Consider the following 23,850-nt stretch of genomic DNA (forward strand, 5'->3'; position numbering starts at 1 on the left):
AAAAAAAAAAGTCCCCAAAGGGTGCAGCCCCCGGCGGGGAATCTCGGGCATGCTCGCTGCGGGTGCATCGGCCCGGTCCTCCGAGGGCCTGGGCGCCCTGGCGGATGCCCGGGAGGAAAGGTGGCAATGCACCCCGAGACCTGCAGCCCTCCGGGGCCCAGGGTGATGAGAGCCGGCCCCGCAGCCCGCAGCCGGCCACGCCAGGCGGGGGCGGGGCTCGAACCCGCCGAGCAGGCCCGCGGTCACGTGCGCGGTCACGTGCCACCGCACACCCGGAAGCGCCCCGCCGCGGGAGCCGCGAGCCGGTACGTGGGTCTCCCGGCGGAGCGAGCGCCGCTCTCGTCATCCGCCACCCCCCCCCACCCCCGGTTAACTTGGCGTACGTGCCTTCCGGGAATTGGGGACCCCCTTGGGACCCCCCGGCATCGGCCTCATCTCCCCCCACCCGCGGGAGACGGGCAGTTGTGCTAAGCCAGGCGGCCTTCTGTGGGTCGCCGTGAGGTTTCGGGGAACGGGGTGACGTGGGCATTTGGGAGTGACACCGCCACGGGGCTGGGGTTCCCCCGGCGGCGCGCTCCCCGAATTGCCGCGGGGTTCCTGGTGGGCGAGGCCGGCTCCGAGGCTGCAAGGGCCCGGAGGGTGTGTGGGGCGTGGGGTCCCTTTGCAGGGGAGGGGGGTCCCAGACTCTGAAAGCGGGGCGCTGGGGGGGTTCTCCCAGGCCGGTCCCCACGCCAGCTCGAGCCCCCCCTGTGCCCGCCAATGCCCTCCTCGGAGGGAATCCCCCCTCTGTACTGCAGGACCTCGGGGAGAGCCCGGAAATACCCCGGGAGAGGTCAGCCTTAGCTTCTGAGGGAGAAAAGGCTGCACCTCAGATGTGGCCCGGAAGGCCTGCCGTATGTCAGGGAAGGCGGCATTAAAATGACCAGGCCCGCCTGGCATAAGATGTGCCCAGCCTCAGAGTTCAGCCCAGCCTCAGAGACACCGGGCCCCTAGGAGCCCCCCTTCTCTTGCTTTCAGTGGTTGGCTTCCTGCGAAGCTTTAGATGGTCCCTGCCTTCTATCAAAGTGTGCATGCTCCTGTTATTTGAAGAAGGGAAACTGGAAATATGAATAATGATGTTTAGGTAACAACCTGGCTGGCTGCTTCCATGATTCTCCCTGAAACCCCTCAAGGAGGTAGAGCTGAGGTTGTTCCCCCTCCTCTCCCAGAGGGAGTTTGAGTCTGAGAAGCTTAAGAGACCTGGCAGAGCCAATGCTGGAACCATGTCCCTGAAGCCTTATCTCTTTAATTGGTTGCCATTCCTGGCATCCTCTCAGGAGACCTACCTCTTCTCTTCACACTGAGACGGCGTGGCACCAGCCTGGAGTGTGCTGTGCCGTGCTGGCTCCCATTAGACACCCTCCACAGACTCCCTGGAGGCTGCTCTGCATGGGCTTGCCAACCCCCACCTGGTCCCTAAGGGATCTGCAGTCAGTGAAATGAGCCCTTCAGAGGAAAGGCAGAATGGGGGAGCTCATGCGTGTGGACTTTGCCCTGCACACAAGGCCTTCCGTTGTTTGGTCTCCCTCTTGGGGGTTGAAGGAAGACCTATGATTTCTCACAGGTCCCCTCCCCCGCAGGATTGTCCACAGACAGGAACTAACTGGGATCAGAGCTTCTGCTCATCCTCACACGCATGCTCTCTCTGTCTTAGCATTTGTGGACCCAAGGATGTCATGCTGTTGTTCCCTGATCTGGTCACAGAGTCTGGCTCCCTGGAAACTCTGCTGTGCTTCTTGCCAAGGTAAATGGTCCCCTCTGGGGCCGACAGGGAAGGAAGGGGCATCCACTCTAGGGCTATGAGAAGCAGACAAGACAGGAGACTGAGTCCACCTGGGCCCTGCATACTCTCTCCTTCCACACCCCGACACCAGCTTTGCATGTGACCTTTGTCTAATGTCTCCTTTATCCTCTCCATCAAGGTGGCCATCAAGACCCCAAAGGGCTCCCTTCCTCTCAACCACAACCTCAGTCCATAGACCATTTCTCCCAATTTTGTCACACTCATCTACAAGTCCTCCAAAGCTTCTCCAAGTCTCCCCCACGCCCCATCCCCACCATCTGTTCTGCACACCCTGGGCTCTCCCAGTCTCTCCCAGTTAGCTGTTAGCCTCTCCATGGTAGCCTATAAACACCGAGGGCCCACTGGAGCTTGGAAAGAACACAGTGAGGACCACTGAGCAGGGTTTGTAGTGGATCCTGGAGAGTGAAGGGTTCCGTACCTCAAGATGTTGTGATCCTCCTGAGAAACTGGATACTTCCCATGTGAAAGTTGAGGCCAAGCTTCCTAATTGCCCCAGTTTAGCACCTGTACAGCCCGGTCACCTCAGGCACACTGAAGTCCATGGGAAGGGAGGAGGATTTGAAGCCCATGCTTCTGTCTCAAGAGGCTGGCTGGGAGCTGCTCCATTTACTGGAAGTAACTAGAAGTCGTACTTCCAGTAAGTGCAGTGAAATAACTCCAGGAAGGCCCTGTGGTGGCACCCAGCAGGGAGCAAGGGCTCATGGTTATTTGCTGGGCTGCGCTCATAGGTGTGGGAGCTGGGAATGACCTTGACCTTGCTTCTCCCTGGCAGATGAAATGTGTCTTGGTGGCCACAGAGGGTGCCGAGGTCCTCTTCTATTGGACAGATGAGGAGTTTGAAGAGAGTCTCCGGCTGAAGTTGGGGCAGACAGAGAATGAGGAAGAGGAGGTGAGTTGGGAGATGTCTGCCTCCATCCTGGGTGAGCTGGAGGGCTCAGCAGGGTGTGCTTATCCAGTACCCTCCATATCCTGCCGTTTTATGTTTGGGCTGCAGTGACTGCTAATGAGGGTACAAGGAGGTAGAAGAAATTAGGTGGTGGTTCAACGTGGACATAAAAGAAACAGAAAGTCTAAGAAACTTGGGTTCCTCTGCCTAAAAGCTTAGCATAAGCTTAATGCATTAAGTTACTCTTTTTTAATTCTTGGATGCTACTAGGGATTGAACTCAAGGCAGGCACTCTGCCACTTGAGTCTTGCCTCCAGCCCCCGCCTACTATTTTTATTGGTTATTGTGGAACAAGGGTTTCACTTTATGCCTGGGCTGGCCTAGGTTGTGATCTTCCTATTTATGCTTCCGTGAGTCACTGGAAATGACAGCTACATGCCACTGGGCACAGCCACTGTGCTTCCCTCCCTAGCTGGGATGAGTGCACCCCCATGCCCAGTCATTGGTTGAAATGGAGTCTTGAGAGCTTCTTCTTTGTCCTGGTTGGCCTCCAACACCAGTCCTTCCGTCTCTGACTCCCAAGTGCTAGGCGTAAAGATGTGTGTCACCATGCCTAAGCTTAGTGTTGAGTTTTGGATTAGGGCTGTGATTGATCCATTTTGAACTTTGAAGATGGTGAACTTTGAGTATGGATTGAGGTTAATTTATTTTGCGTGTGAATATCGACTTCGCTATCTTTAATACCACTCAGAAGCGGTTGGCATTTTTACTTATGTAATTTCCACCCTGCATTTTACAGGAGGAATTCATTTGAATTTCTTTATTTTCCCCCCTCCAGGTTAATTTTGGGTTGAAGCTTTTATATTTCATATGGAGAGTTGGATGTTTTGAAATAATTGGGAGGGCTCAGAACATTTTGGTGGGGTTTTGTGTTTGTTCTTTAGGGGGCAGCGCAGACTGCCTACCTCAGTGCCCTTCCTGCTGTGTTAGACAGAGATGGTGCTATGCCTCTAGCCCTAAACCCCTAAGCCTCTCTCTCATCAATAGCTTGACTCAGCATAACATCACTGAGAACTCTTGTCAGTCCTTAGGAGACAGCAAGATTCCAATGGTTTTATATTTAAGCTGAAAAAACAAGCCTATCTTGTAGGCTTTAAAATTTTTTAGCAGTGTATCTACTTCTCTTTTTTTTTTTTTTTTGGTGGGGTGGGGGTTAGGGGGGAGGAGGTTCCAGTACTGGGACTTGAACTCAGGGCCTCCTACACTTGCTTAGCTTTTTCACTCAAAGCTGGCACTTTATTATTTGAGACACGCCATCACTTCTGGCTTTTTGCTGGTTAATTGGAGATAAGAATTTCTTAAGCTTTTCTACCTAGGCTAACTTTGAACTACCATCCTCAGACCTCAGCCTCCTGTGTAGCTAGGATTGCATGAGCAGTCAGTGCCCAGCAATATATTAGTTTTTAAACAAAGATTTTTGTCATAGTTTAGTTCTAGAACTACTGGCATGATAATAATTTTTAAAAAGCACAAAAACGTATCCAAAAAAATAACTAACTCAAAAAGAACTGGGAGTATAGCTGAAATGGTAGACCACTTGTGCAGCAAGCACATGGCCTTGAGTTCAAGACCCAAATGCCACCAAAAGAAGAAGGTGATGAAAGAAGGAAGGGAGAAGAAGGAAGGAGGAAGAGGAAGGAAGAGGAGAAGGAGGAGGATTACTAGTTGGCAAGCTTTCCTTTCTCATTATTAGAAGCCTGGATAAATAGGATAAAAGGAAAAAGGTTTTAAAGTTTAGTGTGCCACACTCACATTTTTCTGACCATGTAAATAACATGTTACTTGTGGGAAATGGGAAATACAGTGAAATACTTTATGTGACCCCTAATTCTACTACCCAAAGCTATTATTAACTTTCTAATATACTTGCTTTGGTTTTTTTGTGTTTTTTTTTAACCGAGGTCATACCATGTTGTACAGTTTTATTTCCTGTTTTTTTTTTCCTCACTTGCCATTTTCTTGTCAAAATCATTCTCCCATTTTGTTAAGCATTCTCAAAAGCATAATTCTTAATGGTGTCATTATATTTAAGTAGGTGAATAAATGTATCATCAATTAACCATTTCCCTAATGCTAGGTGTACAGATTGCTTCTGTTTAGCTATCTCTTTGCTATAGGAAGCATTATGCAAATACCTAAAAATAGAAAAAAAAAAAACTCCGCAAAGCTGTTCAAAGGTATGGATGGCAGTGCTTTATAATTCTTACCAAAAGAAGATTCTCACTCTACTTGTAGAAAAAGCTGCTACTTTTTAAGATGTGTTGTTATATCTAGAGTTTTCTTAAGTGCCTTTTTCTGGTCGCATGATGTATGACAGTTAAAGGAAATTATAGAAGGTGAGTAACTCTACAGTCATTGGTTATTGCTTAAGAGGGTGGTCATTCAACAGACACCACTGGGGAACCTGTTATGTGGGCCTCTGTGACAAAGCAGTATGGCTTCTGTGCCATGGAACTTCAGGTCTAAACAGGGACCGTGCACAGTGAACAAGATGGTAAGTGCGTACCCTGTGTTCAGGCCATGTTAGCTGGCTTGAGGATGTTGAATGGGCTGTGGGATGGGGAGTGAGTAGAGATGGGTAGCCCGAGTGTGGTTGGGAAAGGAGTCATCTGAACTAGAGTGAGAATGACAGGATAGAGCTACTGTGAGAGCTGGACACACACCTGGTCTCCTGAGCATCAGGACTGTGAGCAAGCAGATGTGTGCCATCGTGCCCAGAATCCTTAGCGCTGTATGTTCCTGGCTGCCACCTGGCTCTAATTCTTTTCTTTCTCTTTCTCTCTCATTCTCTCTCTCTCTGTCGATTGTGGGGCTTAAACTCAAGGCCTGGGCACTGTCCCTGAACCTTTTTATGCTCAAGGCTAGTGCTCTACCACTTGAGCCACAGCTCCACTTCCAAAGCTGGCTCTTTTTGAGGCAAGGGTTTCCTCAGCTCCTTGTGGATTTCAGCAGCCCGGGGTAAGGACTTGGCTTCCTCACCGGCCATTGGAGTCTCCTGAAAGCAGTCAGTTAGAGAAGACCAGCTGTTCCCTCCTTTCTTTCGTCTCCTGTATGGAGTGGTGAGCCATAGCTGTCCGTGGCTTTCTCCCATGTCTATTCACAGATTCTCAGCACATGTGCCCAGTTTCTTTTGTTTCTGCTTAGTTGTTTCGTTTCTTCTTTGGGAGTATAGTGAGAATGGAGGCAGAAAAGCTTATCGAAGTAAATGCATGCTTGTTATAGAAAATAGGGGAAGTACAGAAACAAAAAACAGAAGAAAATCATTCATCTTTTATAAGTAATCATTTAAACATTGTCACATTTCTTTAAAATTTTTCAATACTTTGTTCCACATCCTTTTTTAAAAAAAAATACTGTGATAGGAGACTTTTCTGCATCATTGAAAGTAGGCATATAGATTTTATACAGAGATAGATTTTTGTATCATCTAGATGTACTGTTATTTAGCTATCTCTATGATGTTGGAATTTGCATTTTTTCTAATTATCTCTAACCACACGTTATGCTATAGCAATCATCTTTGTGGATATAGCTTTGTTTCCATCTCTGATTATTTTCCTCAGGATAAATTCTCCTCAAGGAGGTCCATGCCAACTATAGGACAGACTTCCTTAGAACTGGCAGGTTCTTGGTTGCATGCCCCAAGCCCTGTTCCACAACTCTTCCTTCCAGATGTAGAGCCTGGACCACATAGTTACCAAGCATACCCACTTCCCGTCTTCGTCGCCGCTACCTAAGGTGTGGGGGCACTGGTCCCCCAGGCAGGATCCTGGGTCCTGTTAGCTCCTCTGCCTGAGTCTGGTGCATTCTGGGCAGTGCTGCTTTCTCCCTGTCTTACAGCCCCCTGCCCTGGAGGACCAGCTGAGCACTCTCCTTGCACCCATCATCATCTCCTCCATGACGATGCTGGAGAAACTCTCGGACACCTACACCTGCTTCTCCACAGACAATGACGACCACCTGTATGTCCTTCACCTAGTGAGTGTGTGGAGCCCCACCCTGTTCCTCTGCTCTCTGCTCTCTGCTCTCCCACATCCTCCCCCTTATCTTGGACAGTAGCTCATTAGAATCCCTGGGGCGCTGGCTCCTCTTCACTTGTCTGCCAAGATCAGGGTGGGTGATGGGAGTCCCTCCAGGGCTGGCTAACACCTTGTGGCCATACCCATAGTTTGGAGAGTGCCTGTTCATCGCCATCAATGGGGACCACACAGAGAATGAGGCAGACCTTCGACGGAAACTCTGTGTGCTCAAGTACCTGTTTGAGGTGCACTTTGGGCTGGTTACTGTGGACAGCCAGCTCATCCGAAAGGAGTGAGTCCCGGGTCTCCTCTGTGTCCTCTGCTGAGCAGCCTTGGGGTGTGGGGGGCATGTGCCGTCTTTATGAAACTGCCCTCACAGGGTCCCTCAAGCCCACCTTTGGGCTTGCAGTAAAGAACCCAGTGAATGAGCACACACAGAGGTGGGAAGGGCCCTGGGAAAGGGGGCTGGTGGAAATGTGGACTCAGAAGAGCAAGGTGCAAGGTTAGGCCACCCGATCCTCTGAAGTCGCAGTTTGAAGTCCTGGGTCTTTTGAAGCTGTGAAGTGAGCAGACATTGTTTCACAAGGCATAATTCACAGCCATGGTTACACTCGGTGTTTGAAAGGGCTGCATCTCTGAGAGGCGCTGCACAGGCTGTCTGTTTCCAGGGGTTTGTGAGGGGCATGGGAGGCACCCGAAACAGGCACCTTCCTGGCTCCTGGCGGGCTTCTGTATGTCTGTGTGTAAGAGATGAAGGAATGAAGTCATTTGCTCAGGTGCCTGGACCCTGGGTCCCCACCCATGCCACACCACCCAGCAGCCAGGGGACTGCTGGAAACATAGCCTCTTCATGCTCGTGGGCCCTCCTAGTTAGGTCTCTGATGTGGATCTGGGTAGGGCCCATGGGGTTGGGGTTAGGGCTGGCCAGCTTTCTCACAGTCTCCCACTTTTCCTGGGACCGGTGCCCAGGCTGCGGCCCCCTGACCTGGAGCAACGTGTGCGGGTGTGGGCCAGCTTCCAGAGCCTGCTGGGGACCTACAGCCGCCTGAGGGAGCAGGAGCAGAGCTTCGCCGTGGAGGTGACTATGGGGTGTGGGAGGAAGCAGACAAAGAGGAAATTAGCCCGTGCATGGCTACTGGCTGCCATATTTGTTTCCCTGTCGAAATCCATGATGGCACAAAGGACGGAGTGGTCAGTTCTTACTAGGGTATCAGAAAAGACTTGTAGAAGCCGACCTAATGCAGCTCAGATAAAACACAGACCCCTCCCCAAGCCCACCAGGCCCTACATGTTCTGTTACCGTCTCTCTTGTCCTCACTCTGCCACAGTGACCTAGGCCTTCTTTCCATCTCAGGAATCCTCTATGGTCATCTCTGTCTAATATGTTAGTCATTAGCTACATGTGCCTTTTACACACGGGAGAACATCTAGTATGAATTAAGGTCTTCTGTACTTGTAATAAACATAAAACTTGAATGGCTTGGCACCAAACAATATAAGAATATGCAATAAATAGTGCTTTTGGGTGATATATTGGTGCTATATTTGATAGATTGGGTAAAATAAAATATAAAACTTGGTGTCACCTGTTTCTTTTAACTAGAAAATTTTAAATCACTGATAGGATTTGCCTTCTGTTTCAGGCACACAGCACAGGGCCTTTGCACCTCTTTCCTTGGCTTGCTGTATCCTCCTTCTCTTTCTCTGGAAGGCTTTTCAACTCCTCAGGTATCCGTTTCAATGTCACCTCCTCAAGGACATTTCTTTGGACTCCGTATCCTGTTTCTCTCAAGACACTTGCATGTTTTCTAGCTCAGCACACATCACAGTTGACCCTCACTCTCAGTTGCTCTGTGTAGTATCTCTGCCTCGTCCACTAGAGCCTGGGAACCATTCTGGAAATCTCAGGCAGACTGGAACCATGCTGTCTTAGTCTCCCCACTCCCTAATCCTGATGTGAGCTCCAGAGGGGCTGAGTGAGGGCCTAGAGCAGGGACCATGGGAGTGACATGGCTTCCTCCCTTGACTGACCCCCTCTGCACCCAGGCTGTGGAGCGGCTGATCCATCCCCAGCTTTGTGAGCTGTGCATAGAGGCCCTGGAGAGGCACGTCATCCAGGCTGTCAACGCCAGGCCTGCACAGGGCAGCGAGGAGGCGCAGCACGCCTTCCTGCTGGTCCACACCAAGCTACTGGCCTTCTACTCCAGGTGAGCCCAAGGCCCCTGTGGTGACTCCATGCCCAGACGCCTCCGTGCCTCCCATAGCCCACTCCACCATTACTGCTCCCTGAGCCCTTCTTCACACTCGTGGGAGAGAGGACCTCCTGGTATGCTCTTGGTGGTCCTGTGAGCCCTCCCCTGTGTAACTTTGTTCTTATTCTCAACCGAGTTTTATGTTTAAAAGTTGATAGGTCATATGCCATGTAAACCTTACCTTTCTCCAGGGCAGATTAAGTCACATGCTAATAAGCTCCCTGCCGGTGTCTCTGTAGCCATGGTGCCAGTACCCTGTACCCCGCCGACCTTCTGGCCCTCATCCTCCTGGTTCAGGACCTCTACCCGAGCCCGAGCACAACTGACGAAGAGGAGGACGACACTCAGGTCTCAGAGCTGCAGGAGGTGGTCAGGGAAATGGCTCTGGACACCTGCCTGGAGAGTGATGAGTACCCTCTGAGTTGGGGTGTTTTTCTTGCTACTTTAGATGGAAGGAAAGTTCTGGAAGGCACAGGATCTGGGACATGGAAATGAAAAGCATTCAGATTTGTTGACTCAGTCCTGGTTTGAAAGCCAGCTGTGTGAGCGGGGCCGGTGCTTGCCCCCTCCGAGCCTCCTGTCCCTGGGTGGTCCCTCGATGGGGCATTACCAGGGACAAAGGAGATCAAAGCCAACCCTGCCTGACCATGGCAGGCATTTGGCAGCAGGAGGCACCACGCCTGTCGCACTCATCGTCAGTGCTAGTCATGCTGGTTTGGATACAAGTATACTGGACTTTCTAGAATTTTTTAGTCATTCTGGAGAGAGAATGAGCTAACCTAGAAATGAAGCATCCCTGGAAGGCCTGGGGTCCTCACTTCCAGAGTTTCCCACAGAAAGGCTCCTCTCTGAAGTGCTGGGAGGCAGGACAAGTGGACACAGGCGGGTTGGACTGGCCCTGCTGAGCGTCTCCCCTGCCTCCTCACAGCCTTTCCCACCCACAGGGGAGGCCTGGGAGCAGCCAGAGTATCCCCGTGCAGCAGGCCTGGAGCACGAGCCCCACGGGCAGCGGGGGCAGCACGGGCCCCACGGGCCCCATGGCCGAGAGCTCTGCGGAGACGGTAGGTGCCAGGCCCAGCCTGCAGGAGAGCAAAGCCGGCCCTCCTCTTACCCTCAACCCTTTGGTTGCAATCTTCTAGTGCCCTCTTTCCCTCCAGGACACTGACAGCTTCTCCTTCCCCGAGGAATACTTCACACCAGCTCCTTCTCCCACGGAACACAGCTCAGGTGAGGCCGGTGAGGCGCCATATAAGGGCAGAGTCAGGGACTTCAAAGGGCACCAGGCACCTATGCTCAGATTCCTAGAGAGCGGGATGCTGGCCGAGGCCTCCCTCTCCCCTGCCACCTGCAGCTTGAATTCAGACCTCCAAGACCACGCCAGCCATCCCCAAGGCTTTTCATGGCAGGTTGACTTCATTCAAAAATGTATCTGCACGTAGTTTCTCACCCTCAGCTTTCTCTTATTATAGTTAATAATGGAGTCATTCTATGAAATTAATGAATAGTCATTTGATTTCAAGTACATGTGAAAATAGGTAGCATATACCTGTTTTTCCAATGTTAGGTTAGCCATATAAATACTCAAAATGTTATTAACAAAGAATAAATGCATGGCATTGCTTAGGGAATTAGCAAGATCGAAGATCCAGGCTGAGTTTTCTGCTTACTTCCGGAGATCCTAGGATAAGTGGAAGGACCATGTGGTTCCCCCATCTGGTAGGAGAGAGAAGGCCAGTACTGTTTTGAAGTGGCTTCCTTGAACCAGTGGTTCAGGGCTGGCTGACCCAGCTTCCCAGAGCAGCTCCAGCCAGCCCAGCCCAGGTAGTCCACAGGTCCAGGTGAATCCAGTGTTTTGCCAGCCGCCCTACATTGGCACTTAGCTGGGGATTTGGAAAAAAAAAAAAAAAACCATTGAGATTCATTCTGTTCATGAGATTCTGACTCCATTGGGCTGGACCTATTGAAATTCTTCAGAATTTATCATAAAAAGGTTCCCAAATGACTTTAAATGGCAGCCAAAGCTGAACACCTAGGATTAGTCTTAACTCGCCATGTATGGACAGGCTCGGGGCCTCTGGGAGCCTCTGAGATTGTGTGCCTACTGTGTGTGTGCCTTTTTCTTGGGTGCCAGTGAGTGCAGAGCCTCTGAGTTCTGCATGAGGCACCTCCCTCGGTGACCTCCCTCAGGGGTTCCACCTCCCCCTGGCCCTCCTCTCACGGCGTTTAGGTTCTCAGGCCGAAGCTATAAATAATATGCTAGTGTGTGCAGAACTCAAAATGTACAAATGGCCTGAGTCACACTCATCCATTTGTAAATCAGGTGTAGGAACAGAACACACTGCACTCAGAGAAACATGGTTATATATACATGAGGGTTATTTGCAAAGAAATATAAGAGAACAATATTATTGAAAACCTGTACTATTTCAAATCTATAGTGGTGTGATAAGTCCAGGTTTCCAAAGATAGATAATCTAACCCGAAATCTGATTGCAAAAAGAAGCAGAAGTTAAAAAAAAAAATACAGTGTAGTGGGTTGCCAGGAGCTGTGGGCTCACACCTGTAAAAGATGAAATAAAAATGATGAATGGAAACCATCTATCACCTTAGGAGGCTGAGATCTGAAGATCACAATTCAGAGTCAGACTAGGCAAGAAAGTTTGTGAGACTCTTACCTCATTAACTACACACACACACACACACACACACACACACACACACACACACACCCCGGAAGTGGAGCTAGGGCTCAAGTGCTAGTCTTGACCAAGACAACTCAGTAACAGTTCCCAGGCCCTGAGTTCAAGCCCCAGGACTGTCACATTTTAAAAAAATGAATAAATAAGGTAATGGGTTCCATAGGGTATTGTGAGATATGCAAAGAAGGAAATATAACTCACTTTGCAGCACATAATAGGTGCTCAGTAAACTTGATGACTGACTAACTCACTGAAGGAGGAAATGTGGGCTGTGTGGGCTGACTGATAGACAAGGGGACCTGAAAGAATAAAGAGGGCAGAAGTAAGGAGAAAAGGGAGACAGGGAAGGCTGTGAAGAGCCATGCACACACACACACACACACACACGCATGCTCGTGCACACACAGCACCACGTGCATGCCAGAGAACTCAGTTCCTAGCATCTAGCTCTGCTCTGCGGAAGCTTCTCTTTTCCTAGGTTGCTCCAGCCCTGGTACTGGCCAGGTGCTGTAGCACTTGGGCTGGATGGCCTTACGGGGGCTGCAACCATAATCAAAATGCCTTTGGTGCACGGCGCTGAGCCCTCCCTGGGACAAGCTCCTAGGCCCCAGCATCTCTTAACATGCTCTCTGGCTGTTTTGCACACCCTCATGTTATTAATGATGTCTTCTCACCTGTGGCCTGCAGGTAGCACTGTCTGGCTGGAAAGCGGCACCCCACCCATTGATGTTTCTCAGGTGAGTCCCTGGGTCTGCCTGGTCACCCCTCATGGGAGATGCTGTATGGGTTCCTGTCAACCAGAGCCAGCCTGTGGCTGTTCTGTTCGACTGCACAGCCCAGGTAGGGGCGGAAGGGGAACGAGGTGATCCTTGGACTGGGCCTCACGCTGTGACGAATCCCCACCATCCTCCTGTTCTTGGAAGTGAAAGTCTGAACTAAGTTTTGATACTTTTTAAAAATCAAAACATAAACATTCATTACAGAAAAATGAAATATAACCAAAGCCAAGTGTAGACAAGGGAATAAAAATCACCCCCAGTCCCATCCCCAGAATGAGATTAGCATTTTAGAGTGTTTCCTTCTAGTCTTATTCCTATGATTTTACATAAACCCACCACATATATGTGTACACATGTTGTTTTCTTGGATCTCACTTAGCTCCTGCTGTATTCCATTCTACTTTTGGACTTAACAGCACTCTGCAGCATCGTGGGCATTAGGGATTCTTGGCGAGTCTGGCCCATGCATATGCTGCTATTTACTTAGCAGAGCCCCGGAACAAGCAAGCTGTGCCTTGTTTCCAATTTTGTGGTGTGTTATATACACTGGCACAACATCCTTATCAAGAAATTTTTGTAAGCATCTCAATGATTCCCTTAATTCTCTAATTGTTCCCACTAAAGGCTTCCATACCCAGAGCCCCTGCCTGAGGCTGAAGTCTCGCTCACTGAGTCATTTTTTGTCTGTGCCCTTGGGTTGGAAGACTGCCAGGCCATGAGGAACATAGTAAATGTTAACCACCTTCCTCTCAATTAAAGGCAGAGCAGAGCCTCTGCAAAGACTCTTTGCCTTCTGTCTTCCATGCCCTCGGGGTTCCTCCTTGACCACCCAGCACAAGCCCAGGCCCCTTCCCACCTCCCTGCATGGCATCCAGTCCTGATTCTGAGTAGAAAAACCCAGAAAAAGCTGACAGACAGGACAGTGGCTGCTAGGGCATTACCAGCTTAGAGACACCTAAAAACTTGGATTTGTTGGAGCTAAACATTTCTGTTTCGTACAGTTCATTGGTAAGACAGGGAACAAGACAGCCACAGGTGGATCTAAGCTGACGAAGAGACTAAATGATCCTCCCTCCTTTCCTCCCTTCCCTTCCTTGTCCCCACCCTTCTTCTTTCCCTCCCTTCTTTCTTCCCTCTCTCATAGCTCTTGTCCTTCCACAGATAGCTGAAGTATCCCTCCAGGCCCTGGTTCCTCACTCCCCAGCACCCTCCATCCCTAGGAGGATCTTCTTAGATGCCAACATAAAGGAGAACTATTGCCCCTTGGTGCCCCACACCATGTACTGCCTACCCCTGTGGCCAGGCATTAACATGGTGCTTCTGACCAAGGTACAGACCCTTCTGCCTCCCCTTAAACCACCCTGGGGACCTACACAACTTCACTGGCTGCCCGGCTCCACCCCGGCCCCTGCTCCTCTCCCATAGAGTCTCAGCACTCAACTTGCTCTGGTCCTGTACCAGCTGCTGGATGGCTTCTCCCTGCTAGAGAAGAAGCTGAAGGAGGGCCAGGAGGCCGGGAGTGCCCTCCGCTCCCACCCCTTTATGGGAGACCTACGCCAGAGAATGGACAAGTTCGTCAAGAATCGAGGGGGACAGGAGATTCAGGTGGGTCCCCCATCCTATCTTTGCCCAGAATCTGAGGAGAAGAGGCAGGGCTGCTAGAGTGACAGGGCTGCTCTTCCTGCTCCCCCTCAGATCTATGATCTTGGCTTTTCCCATTATGAAACAATATCAGAAACCAAACAGCTGCACTGTGTGTTTTCAGGACCTTTTTATGTGAGTTCTAACATGAATTAGAATTCATGTTTTAAAAATGAGTAAACAGAGGTTTGTCATATGTCATGATATGTCATGACATAGCCAAGATCAGCCACCCCACAAATGGCAGAGCCAGAGTCTGGATGCAGTGACTTAAAGAAGCCGAGTGAATTGCCCATCACAGGGTGTTCCCCCTGCAGGGTGGCTGCTCAACCTGGGCACAGAGTTAGCATAAAAAAAGGAAGTGCAGGTCACAGCCCACTCCTGAACTGTGGAGACAGAGCCCGGGGGTGTGCCCCAGATACAACAGATACAACAACAGTACTTGAGCAACAGTGATCAGCTGATCTCTCAGGACAAAGGGTCGCTGGGAGCTGCTCTGCAGCTGGTGGGGCCCGGGGCTATTGGAGAAGCCGGGATTCATCCTGGCTAGAATGCACATTGATCTGAAAAGATCAGAAGGATTGGAGGAGGCAGGGTAAGATGCAGATGTATTTTGGCAGTCAGCAAGCAGAGCAGCATCTCATAGTGCCTCAGGCATCTCAGTGGTGCTCCTGTGAGAATCCTGAGTCTCACAGTGTAGGGAGAGCCACCCAGTCTCCAGCAAGGCCACCTCCACTGCCAGCCCTGGCCATGTGTACTTCCTTGTGAGGGACTCACCTGGTCACACTGCTGCCATTGATGTCTGTGACTGTACCCACAGAGGCTGGCAGCCACACTAAGCTCATGGACATGTTTATGGGGAAATGCTTATATGCGAGGGGAACAGGGGACTGCTATGGCTGTACAGGCAGGTGTGTCTGGAGCCTGATGTCTTCCCAAGGCCCCACTTGGGGAAGGGTCTCCCCGGGACCTCACTGCAAAATGCAGCCTGGAAACTGACCTGCCATCCATCCTCTTTGCAGAGCACCTGGCTGGAGTTTAAGACCAAGGCCTTCTCCAGAAATGAACTGGGATCATCCTGGGAGTAAGTAGGTGGGGGGGGGGGCCCTTAGGAAAGGGGAGCCAGTGGCTAGGAATGTGGCTTAGTGATAGAGCTCTTGCCTAGCATGCATGAAGCTCTGGGTTCGATTCCTCAGGACCACATACATAGAAAAAGCCAGAAGTGGCATTGTGGCTCAAGTGGTAGAGTGCTAAGCCTTGAGTAAAAAGAAGGAATGGGGAGCAGCCAGACCGGGGAGATGCTCTCCAGAGACCAGATCTCTGCAGACCCAGGGAAGAGAAAGCCCGGGGAAGGAGCAGATGCATGGGAATTGCACTTACAGGTAGCTCCTGGGAGGCTGGAAGTAGAGGCTGAAGGTCCAAGGACCCCACACCAGCCATCCAAAGCCTAGGTTCAGCCAGAGCTGTAGAATAGGGTGTCACTTCCAGCATATAAATTTCCATATAGATTAGCAAACTGACACAGCTGGACAAGAGGTCATGGAGTAAGGAGCACCACAGGGAAAATGAGGCAGCTGCTTCCTGGCCCATGGAGGAAGTGTGTTGTGTTTGATCAGCAAGGCCACACAAGCTACGTGCTCTGGCATTTCTGAGGTACTGCTCTCACCTCCCCATGCCCAGGCTGCTCCAGGTATGTGGGAAACTAAAGCGACAGCTCTGCTCCATCTACCGTCTCAGCTTCCTGGCCACTGCCCCCAGCAGGGGAGGCCCACACCTGCCCCAGCACCTCCAGGACCAGGTCCAGAACATCATGTGGTGAGTGTGCGCATGCACCTGGGCTGACAGTAGGGATGTTGGCTGGCACAGGGTACCCTCACAGCTGCCTCTGTGCCCTGGCTTCCTTTGGTAGGGAGAGGCTGCTGGACTGGAAAGACTTCCTTTTGGTGAAGAGCAGGAGGAATGTCACCATGGTGTCATATCCTAGTGCCTGGTCCCACCAGTGCAAGAAAGCCTCCAATCTCCCGACCACAGACCCTGCGGAAAGGTCAACAGGTATTCTACCGTCCTGACAAAAAGAATCCCGAAGAAGAACAATGGGATGATCAGACACCTGAGCCCCACTTGTAAGACCACCCCAAGGCTGGAATGTTACCAGTTCCTACTGTCCCAATGTTAACTTGGAATCTTATAGATCCTTTATGGCCGTGAGGTCTGCCAGGACCCAGGTCCCTGTGGTCTGGTTGTTTAAAGAGTTCCACGTCAGCCTCCTCACATCCTCTCAGTACACAGGGCCCAGTAAAGGCTCTACGAAGGCCTGCCTTGAATATATCTTCCAGTTTAGAGAACCATTCGTTTTTGGAACACTAGTTTTATTGAGTAGTGATCCCCTCCCCCACCCTGGGAAACTTCCATGAACTTTTCCTATGTTAAAATCTCCTGTTTCAGGTCTCGGTTTCCCAAGACTTTCATCTTCAGTAGATGGGTAACGGGGAGGCCAGAGGGCCTCTTACTCATCAGCCACTGCCCTTCAGTGGGTATTCCCTTCCCACATGACAACCTTCCCCTCTCTCCCATGAACAGTAGTGATGTATGACGTACAAGGTCAAGTGAGGATGGGGACTCTCTTGGGGATATATCCAAGTTCATACCCCAAAGTGACCCTCCAGAGGGGCCCAGGAGTGTCTGTGGTAAATGTACAGCTGTTCAACAACCTAAAGCTCTTCTTCAGGATGGGGTACGTCCCAGAATTCTAGAGCCTGGCCAGGGTGAAAGCTTGTGAGAAGGGGCCGCCTGGCCTTCCCAGGCACTCTGCTTGGCAGACCTGCAATCCAGGACCGAGACAGAGAGCTCCCTTTCCCAGACTCTGGCACTGTAAGCCCCTTAACTCAAGTCTTCACCTACCTGGAGGACTTCCCAGGCCTGGTGCATTTCATCTACGTGGACCGCACAACTGGGCAGATGGTAGCCCCATCCCTCAGCAGCAGCGAAAAGACTTCATCAGAGCTGGGCAAGGGACCCCTGGCCGCCTTCGTCAAGGACAAGGTAATCTCTCCACCGGCCTTGGGAGCTGACGGCTGTACTAAGGCCTGATCCCCACCCATGCGAAATAGGTCTCTGAGCTCTGTGAGGCTCTGACCCCTCCCTGAGCCTCACCATGCTGGTCTGCCAGCATCTGCACCATTACACCATCACAAGTGCCTCAGGAACAGTGGCTTGGCTTCCAGACCTGAGGGACACAGGGCTGGGGCGGGGGGGGGGGGGGGTGACAGCCCTCTGTGACAAGCACTCACAGGGAAGAAGAGGACATAGCCACTGCCTGGGATAAATGAATACTCAGCATTCTAATCCATGTGGGCTTCAGAGTTGTAATATATATTTTTTTTAATTTCTATGTCTTGCCATGCTTAGGGATGAAAGTCAGGGTGTTGCACAATATGTGCCATGAGCTACTCACTCAGCCCCCTACAGAATTTAATTGATTTCAACCAAGAAAACATTCCCCTAATCTGACTCTTTTATTCATAACAAGTCCATATTTCAGGGGGTGGGGAAAGGATATACCTCTGGAACTTTCTAATAATCTATAACTTTTTTGTTGTTGTTCTCACTAAAGTTATCATAATGGAGAAAATGAGCTGGGTGGCAGGAAGGCCTGTGTTGGAGACCCGGCTCTGCTCTCACTAGCTGTGTGGCCTGGGATGGGACTTGGCCTAAGTTTCCACTTCTTCTATAAAGGGAGATCATAGCACTATTTACCTCACAGGGTTATTGTGAAGAGTAAGTGAGAGGGAACGTGTGAATGCCGCAGCACAGAGTACATCCTCCTCTCCACACCTTCCTCCTGGGTCTCTGTGCACAGCTGGGCTCAGGCATGTTATTCTTCATTGTTTTCTATGCAGCTGCCTGCAGTTGACCTCACTGTATTTGACTGTGTGTGTGTGTGTGCGTGTGCGTGTGCGCGTGCACGTGCCTGCACGCACGCATGCTTGCCACCTTACATTTCCCGTGGTGAAATGGATGGCTTTGCCATCTCATCAACTGATGGGAAAATCACAGCAATGCTTTTCCCCCCGCGCTATTCTTCATACACATGATTTTTAACAGCTCCATAATAGTCCATCATGCGAATGCTGCATCATTCACATCACCATTTCCCGCTATTTGAACCTTCAGATTGTCTCCGGGCATTCGCTGTTATAAACAGTTCCTTAGTTCACACATTTTGTGCATACATCTGAGTCCTCATCGCTGATGCTTCCCTCGATATAGATTCCCAGCAATGGAAGTACCGAGTCCGACGGGAGGAATGTTATTAAGGTTATTGATGAGTCTTGTCAAGTTGCTTTCCTGGAAAGTGCAGCCGGCCTGTGTATCTCTTTGCAGACTTAATTCGGTACTCCACTGTAATCGGATATGGAGTAAATCCTGCCTCCCCTCTACTGTGGGTTTTAGTAAGAGCATTCAACTCCTGGGGCCAGCCCCGGAGCCGAGTGGGAAAGCCACGAGGTGGGACCACCTTTCCTTAGGCAGCTCTCGGCGGCAGCCTGGGTGACAGCCTCTACCTGAGGCAGGAGAACATCCCTAGATAGGACAGCCTGAAAAAGGCAGGTGGTTGCCCCGGTCCATAGCTGCCAGATGCCTCATGATGAGCTCCTGTTTGGACCTGCCCACCGGAACAGATGATGCGCCTGGGTCAGGGTGTCAGGCCCTCGGGTATCATCACCTTCCAGGCCTGAATGCATGGGGTCCCTAGAGAGAAGGGACCCAGCTAGGTGTCCAGGTGGCCACATCACCCTGGTCAGGCTGCTGGCAGGTTAACTCACAATAGCTGTTTTCCAGTCTAAAGAAGCACTTTACTCACTTATGGCTTATATGTAGTTATGTCCTGTATTATTACTTGTGTTTTATCTCTCACTCATGCACCTAACCCGATGAGAGTTTGCTTCTGGGGTCCTGCTCTGAGCCTGGGCAGCAGCCTACTATAAGGAAAAAGGCCCTGGCTCCCGGAGCTCCAACACCCAGTGCTTTGCTTCCTTCATCCCAGAGCCGAGAATGGCTGAGAAAGGTTTCCCCTGTCCTCTTCCCAGGTCTGGGCCCTAGTCCGGATGGCACGCAGGTACCTGCAGAAGGGCTGTACCACCCTGCTCTTCCAGGACGGAGACTTCCGCTGCTCCTACTTCCTGTGGTTTGAGAATGACGCGGTGGGTGTGCCATGACCCGGAACAGGACTGTCCTGAACCCTGTCCACTCCTGTAACCCTTGACCCTTGGATTCCTTTGTTTTTGTTTTTTGGTCCTGTGCTGTGTTCAGTCTGTCTGTCATCTCTTCTTGTCCTAGTGGAATAACAAGTAAGCTTTGCACTGGAACTGAGAACCACAGACATGTTGTCACACCCCCGTTAACATTGCTCTGTAATCCCTCCACACCTTGCCTGACTCACACTGCTGTTCCCCCAATGTCTAGGTCAATGTAAATGGGTGGGCACTGGGAAGGGTCCTCAGGTGGTCTTCACCTGCAGTACGGCAGCATCATTACCCGGATAAAGCAATCCACACAGTCCCTCATGCTGTCTGTCTGGGTGGAAGAACCAACGCCCAAAGCAGCACACCAGCCTGCCCTGCACAGGACTCCTGCCCTTTGGCCCAGGCTTTCTAGAGCCTGCTGTAACTGGCATGTAGCCCAGAGCAGGGGAATCCACTGTGTACTGTGTCTCTCCTGCTCTCGTCCAACTCTGCCCACCACCCCTCCTTGCTTTACCTGCCCCTCTGTGTATCCTGATATCTTAATGGTCTAAGGATCATTTCCTGCAGCCCCTTCCTCCCTTGTCCTCATGCTCCTGTCCCCTCCCCAGCCCCTGCCCTGCTCTCTGCTCAGGGAGGCGTTTGACTCACCCCTTCTGTAGTGCAGTATGGTTGGCAGGCCTGTCACTGCAGTGACCTCATTCGTCCCTCATAACCCCGTGCAATGGTTGGGGGTGGGTTTTGCCGACCACACTTTGCAGGTAAGATTGCCATGGTCAGACACCAGGGCCCAGGCCATGGAGATTTCACAGGAGGGACCCCTGCAGGCTCCCATCCTGACTCTGTGCCTTCAGAAATACCAGAAAGTGCTTCGAACTTTATGTGAGCATCTAGGGAGAGCCAGGAATTTGAGTGCTTGGGTGGCCGCAGGTGGTGGGGCTGTGGGGAAGGAGACCTAGATATGAGCTGACCACAGCACGTGGCCCATGTGGATGTGGGTGTAGATGGTCCCTTCACACTGCCCCACCTGCCTCCCTCTTGGCCAGCCGGGCAATGGGCAAGAGCATTAGGACTGTGCCTGGTGCCCGACACCTCCAGTGGGTCTCAATTCCCCCCTCACCTTCTCCTACCCCAGAAATTCCCATCGCTCCCATCGGCCTGGGTCCTGGGGGATGCTTTGCTACCTAAGACCCTGCCTGATGCCCCATTCTACCCCACACTGCCCTTCCTCTGCCCACCCACGCTCCTCAGCAGCCCAGGCACACTTGGGAGTGGCATGAATGCCCCCGTGGGCCTGGTGCACACTCGTTCCTCGCCGGCACTCATTAGAGAGAATGTCCTCACCCGTGTTCATAAGGTGATGGTTGTTCCCACTTTCCAGGTGGTGAAACAAGGTAAAAAGAGGCGCACACACTTTCCCTGGCACCGAGCACGTGTATCTCTCTCGAACCTTGGGTTATTTGCCCCACACCCACTGCCTCCCTATCCTCAACTCTCCTCCTCCTCCTCCTCCCACAGGGCCACAAACTGCAGATGATTGAAGTGCCCGTCCTCTCTGATGACTCAGTGCCCATCGGCATGCTGGGAGGTGACTACTACAGGTGATGCACCCCAGATATCAGTGGCAAGGGCTGTTGTCCTTATGGGCAGGCCTTGAAAACTCAAGGGTCGGAGCCCCTCGTGGCTACAAGCCCCTCACAGGCCAGCCCAGGCCTTTGTGGGGGAGGAGTTGCCTGTCCTGCCCTTGGCACAACCTTGGCTGCATGAGAATTGCTCTCTGCAGGCCCAGAACCTCCCTGCCAGTGGCACCTCTCAGCTAGAGCACCACTGTGGGAGGATTCAGAGATCCCGAGAGAGGATCTATAGTCCACGAGGCAAAGAAGGTAGTAGTGACAGGACCACTGTACGAGCCTTCAGAGGCCTGCATGGCGGACAGGGCCCCTGACCTTAGAGAAGTGCCATGACCTTGCCCCTGAGCCCTATCCTCTCATCTTCTCAGGAAGCTCCTGCGCTACTACAGCAAGAGCCGCCCAGCTGAAGCTGTCAGGTGCTACGAGCTGCTGGCCCTGCACCTGTCCGTCATTCCCACCGAACTGCTGGTGCAGCAGGCCGGCCAGCTAGCCCGGCGCCTGGGGGAGGCCTCCCGTGTGCCCCTGCCCTAGGCCATGGCACCTCCAGCTACCCCTGCTTGCAAATGTTCTCCATGGCAAGAGCTTCCTCCTGCTTCCAGCGGCCTCCTGAGGATGTGCCAAGGTCCTGGGGCAGCCACAGGGTTTCTCAGGTTATACCTGGACCCCTGTGTACACACCCCTGCATCCTCCCCCCTGGAGACAGTAGGACCCTATGGGATTCCATTGGTCTCCTTAAAACAGCAACCGCTGTGAGGGCACAGATGGCAGAGGTTGCTCTGCCTCACTTCATCCCCAGGAGATGGGAGGAAAGCCCCAGTGGTCTGGCTGTCTGAAGACACTCTCTTCCTGCTGTTCAGAGTAGAAGCTATGTCCTTCCCCACATGAAAGGTGTTCACTAGCTGGTTCCAGCACTGCCATTTCCCTTCTCAATGTCCATATTTAAGCTGATTACACCTACCTCTCTGAGTGGTCAGGAATACCAAACACATAGTAGGTGCTCAATAAATAATGGTTATGGTCATCATTCAAGCCCACTGTGTCTGTGCTTCTGACCTCTGTTGTTGGCATTGAGAGAATCTTGCTAGGGGCCGCTTCCTTCCTGGGCGGCCTGCTCACCTCTGTCCTAAGACTGTGACTTCTGAGTCTCCCCCCCCCCCCCCCCCCCCCCCCCCGCTCAAGAGATCCAGACTCATCTTGTCAGCATGAAGTTTGGGTTGTGATATATTTAAAATCTGGGCAGGTATCCAGTGTGCCTTGGATTAAGACCGCTTCCAAGGGGTGCAGTTCCTACCCCAGTAGAGCCCCAAGGACGAAAGACCATCACAGTGCGGGGACACAGGCCACTTCTCTTGGGCCGAGGGGCAGTGCTAGGGTAGAGGGACCATGAGAATGTGCCTCTACCACAGAAAGGAGTGGCTGTTCCGGCCAGCATGCATGTGGGAGCAGGGCTGGCAGTGTCTGCCTTGGGCTGCAACTCATTTGAAGAAGTCTGGTCTACCCCGTGGAAGGGCCCGCTGTGGAGAAAGCAGGTGCTGAGGGCGCCTCAGAAGGTGGTAATGGAATCTGTCTCTGGACATGACCACATCTGTATTCCTCCTTTGTGCTCCTTGTGCTTGCTAGGCCAGGTACTCTGCCGTGTCAGACAGACCCACAGCCCAGATAGGGTTATGCATTTTTACCCACGCAAGCCTCAGACCTCAGTCTTCCTACTTGTGCCTCCTAGGCCACCATGCCCAGCGTGTTGGTTGAGATGGAGTCTGGCTAGTAACTTTTTCCCCAAATGGGCCTTAAACCTCTGTCCTCCCCATGTCAACTCTTTAACTAGGAATGTTCCAGCAAACAGCCCAATATCATAATTTTATAGGTGGGAAAGAAAAAGAAAAATGCCAGCTGTGGGATGTTCAGAAGCTAGGGAACAGAAGCTAGCTTATAAGCCTGCCACTGTTTAAGACACCCACTTGAAAATAAGAAATTCCCTTAATGTGGCTGCATGATGGGAGGCGTCTAGTTTAACAGTCCCCTGACGTTTCTATATAATCATCCCCGATAGATCATCACATCTGCAGGTGTTTAAGTCCCTTAAAGAAAGTTAGGACATTTGCTTGTAACCTGCATGTAGCCTGCCCTGTACATCAAATCATCTGAAGGGTTACTTATAATACCTAATAGTATGTAATTACCACATAAATGGCTGGCACACTGCATTGCTTAGGGAGTAATGGCAAGAAAGAAGTGTGCCTGTGTTGAGTGCAGATGTGAATATTTTTGAACAGTTTTGATCTGCACTTGATGGAGTTCAGGAAGCCTGAGAGCTGTGACAGACGACACGGGTGAATAACCTGAACCTGAATGGAGCAGAGACATTCACAGTGGGAGCCTTGCCTAGGAGTGGAGAGATGGCTGACCGTATTGAGAGTAGAGGGGTCCTCAGAAAGCACCCCACTCAGAACCATCTGTCTGCATTTTTTTTTTTTTGCCTGCTTCAGGCTCCTGTGACACAAGAGCAGGGCCTGAGCAGGGCCACACAAGATCTCCAGCCCCTCAACAAGAAATGGGGCAGCTGCAGGGGGAGTGGACAGCAACACAGGGGCTTCTGGCTAGAAGGGGATGAGTCAGTAAGGAAACACTTCATTTGAGGTGTCTTAGTCACCCTTGAAGATTATTGGAAAGTAGGAAAGGTACAAGAGAAACAGATGAGCCCTCAGAATGAGACAGTGAACTTGGATTGTGCCTGGCGAGCAATTCTCTGGGACGAGAAGGTGAAGGGGCCTGAAGGGCCGGCCTGGGTGGTGCTGAAGGT

The 23,850-nt window shown here is 51.5% G+C and overlaps 1 protein-coding gene across 2 annotated transcripts; it reads left to right on the forward strand.

The window, feature by feature from the left end:
• Positions 1-241: 241 nt before the first annotated feature.
• Positions 242-22,074, forward strand: Hps1 (HPS1 biogenesis of lysosomal organelles complex 3 subunit 1). 2 transcript variants are annotated; one of them, XM_048338510.1, is made up of 21 exons: positions 242-305; positions 1,694-1,783; positions 2,616-2,732; positions 6,630-6,767; positions 6,958-7,100; positions 7,778-7,886; positions 8,855-9,015; positions 9,300-9,408; positions 9,729-9,754; positions 10,022-10,121; positions 10,218-10,287; positions 12,447-12,496; positions 13,700-13,867; positions 13,964-14,143; positions 15,202-15,263; positions 15,860-15,994; positions 16,089-16,154; positions 17,077-17,221; positions 19,267-19,380; positions 20,938-21,020; positions 21,419-22,074. In XM_048338510.1, exons 3-21 carry the CDS (start codon positions 2,616-2,618, stop codon positions 21,579-21,581), a joined length of 2,139 nt encoding a protein of 712 aa, XP_048194467.1. In that variant the 5' UTR covers positions 242-305; positions 1,694-1,783; the 3' UTR covers positions 21,582-22,074. The 2 variants fall into 2 exon arrangements, with proteins under 2 accessions (XP_048194467.1, XP_048194466.1); XM_048338509.1 differs by lacking the exons at positions 242-305; positions 1,694-1,783; positions 2,616-2,732; ... (2 more) ...; positions 7,778-7,886; positions 9,729-9,754 and having other exon boundaries at positions 8,874-9,015; positions 9,989-10,121.
• The last annotated feature ends 1,776 nt before the right edge of the window (positions 22,075-23,850 follow it).

The sequence above is a fragment of the Perognathus longimembris genome, chromosome 2 (genome assembly GCF_023159225.1).
Source record: "Perognathus longimembris pacificus isolate PPM17 chromosome 2, ASM2315922v1, whole genome shotgun sequence".
Classification (NCBI taxonomy): Eukaryota; Metazoa; Chordata; class Mammalia; order Rodentia; family Heteromyidae; genus Perognathus; species Perognathus longimembris.

Bases quoted from the DNA above. Each gene is read 5' to 3' on its own strand.
- Hps1 (XM_048338510.1), top strand. From the start codon at position 2,616: ATGAAATGTGTCTTGGTGGCCACAGAGGGTGCCGAGGTCCTCTTCTAT. The intron at 9,016-9,299 runs GTGAGCCCAAGG...GTGTCTCTGTAG, and splicing joins CTACTGGCCTTCTACTCCAG to CCATGGTGCCAGTACCCTGT. The intron at 9,409-9,728 runs GTCTCAGAGCTG...ATTTGGCAGCAG, and splicing joins AAGAGGAGGACGACACTCAG to GAGGCACCACGCCTGTCGCA.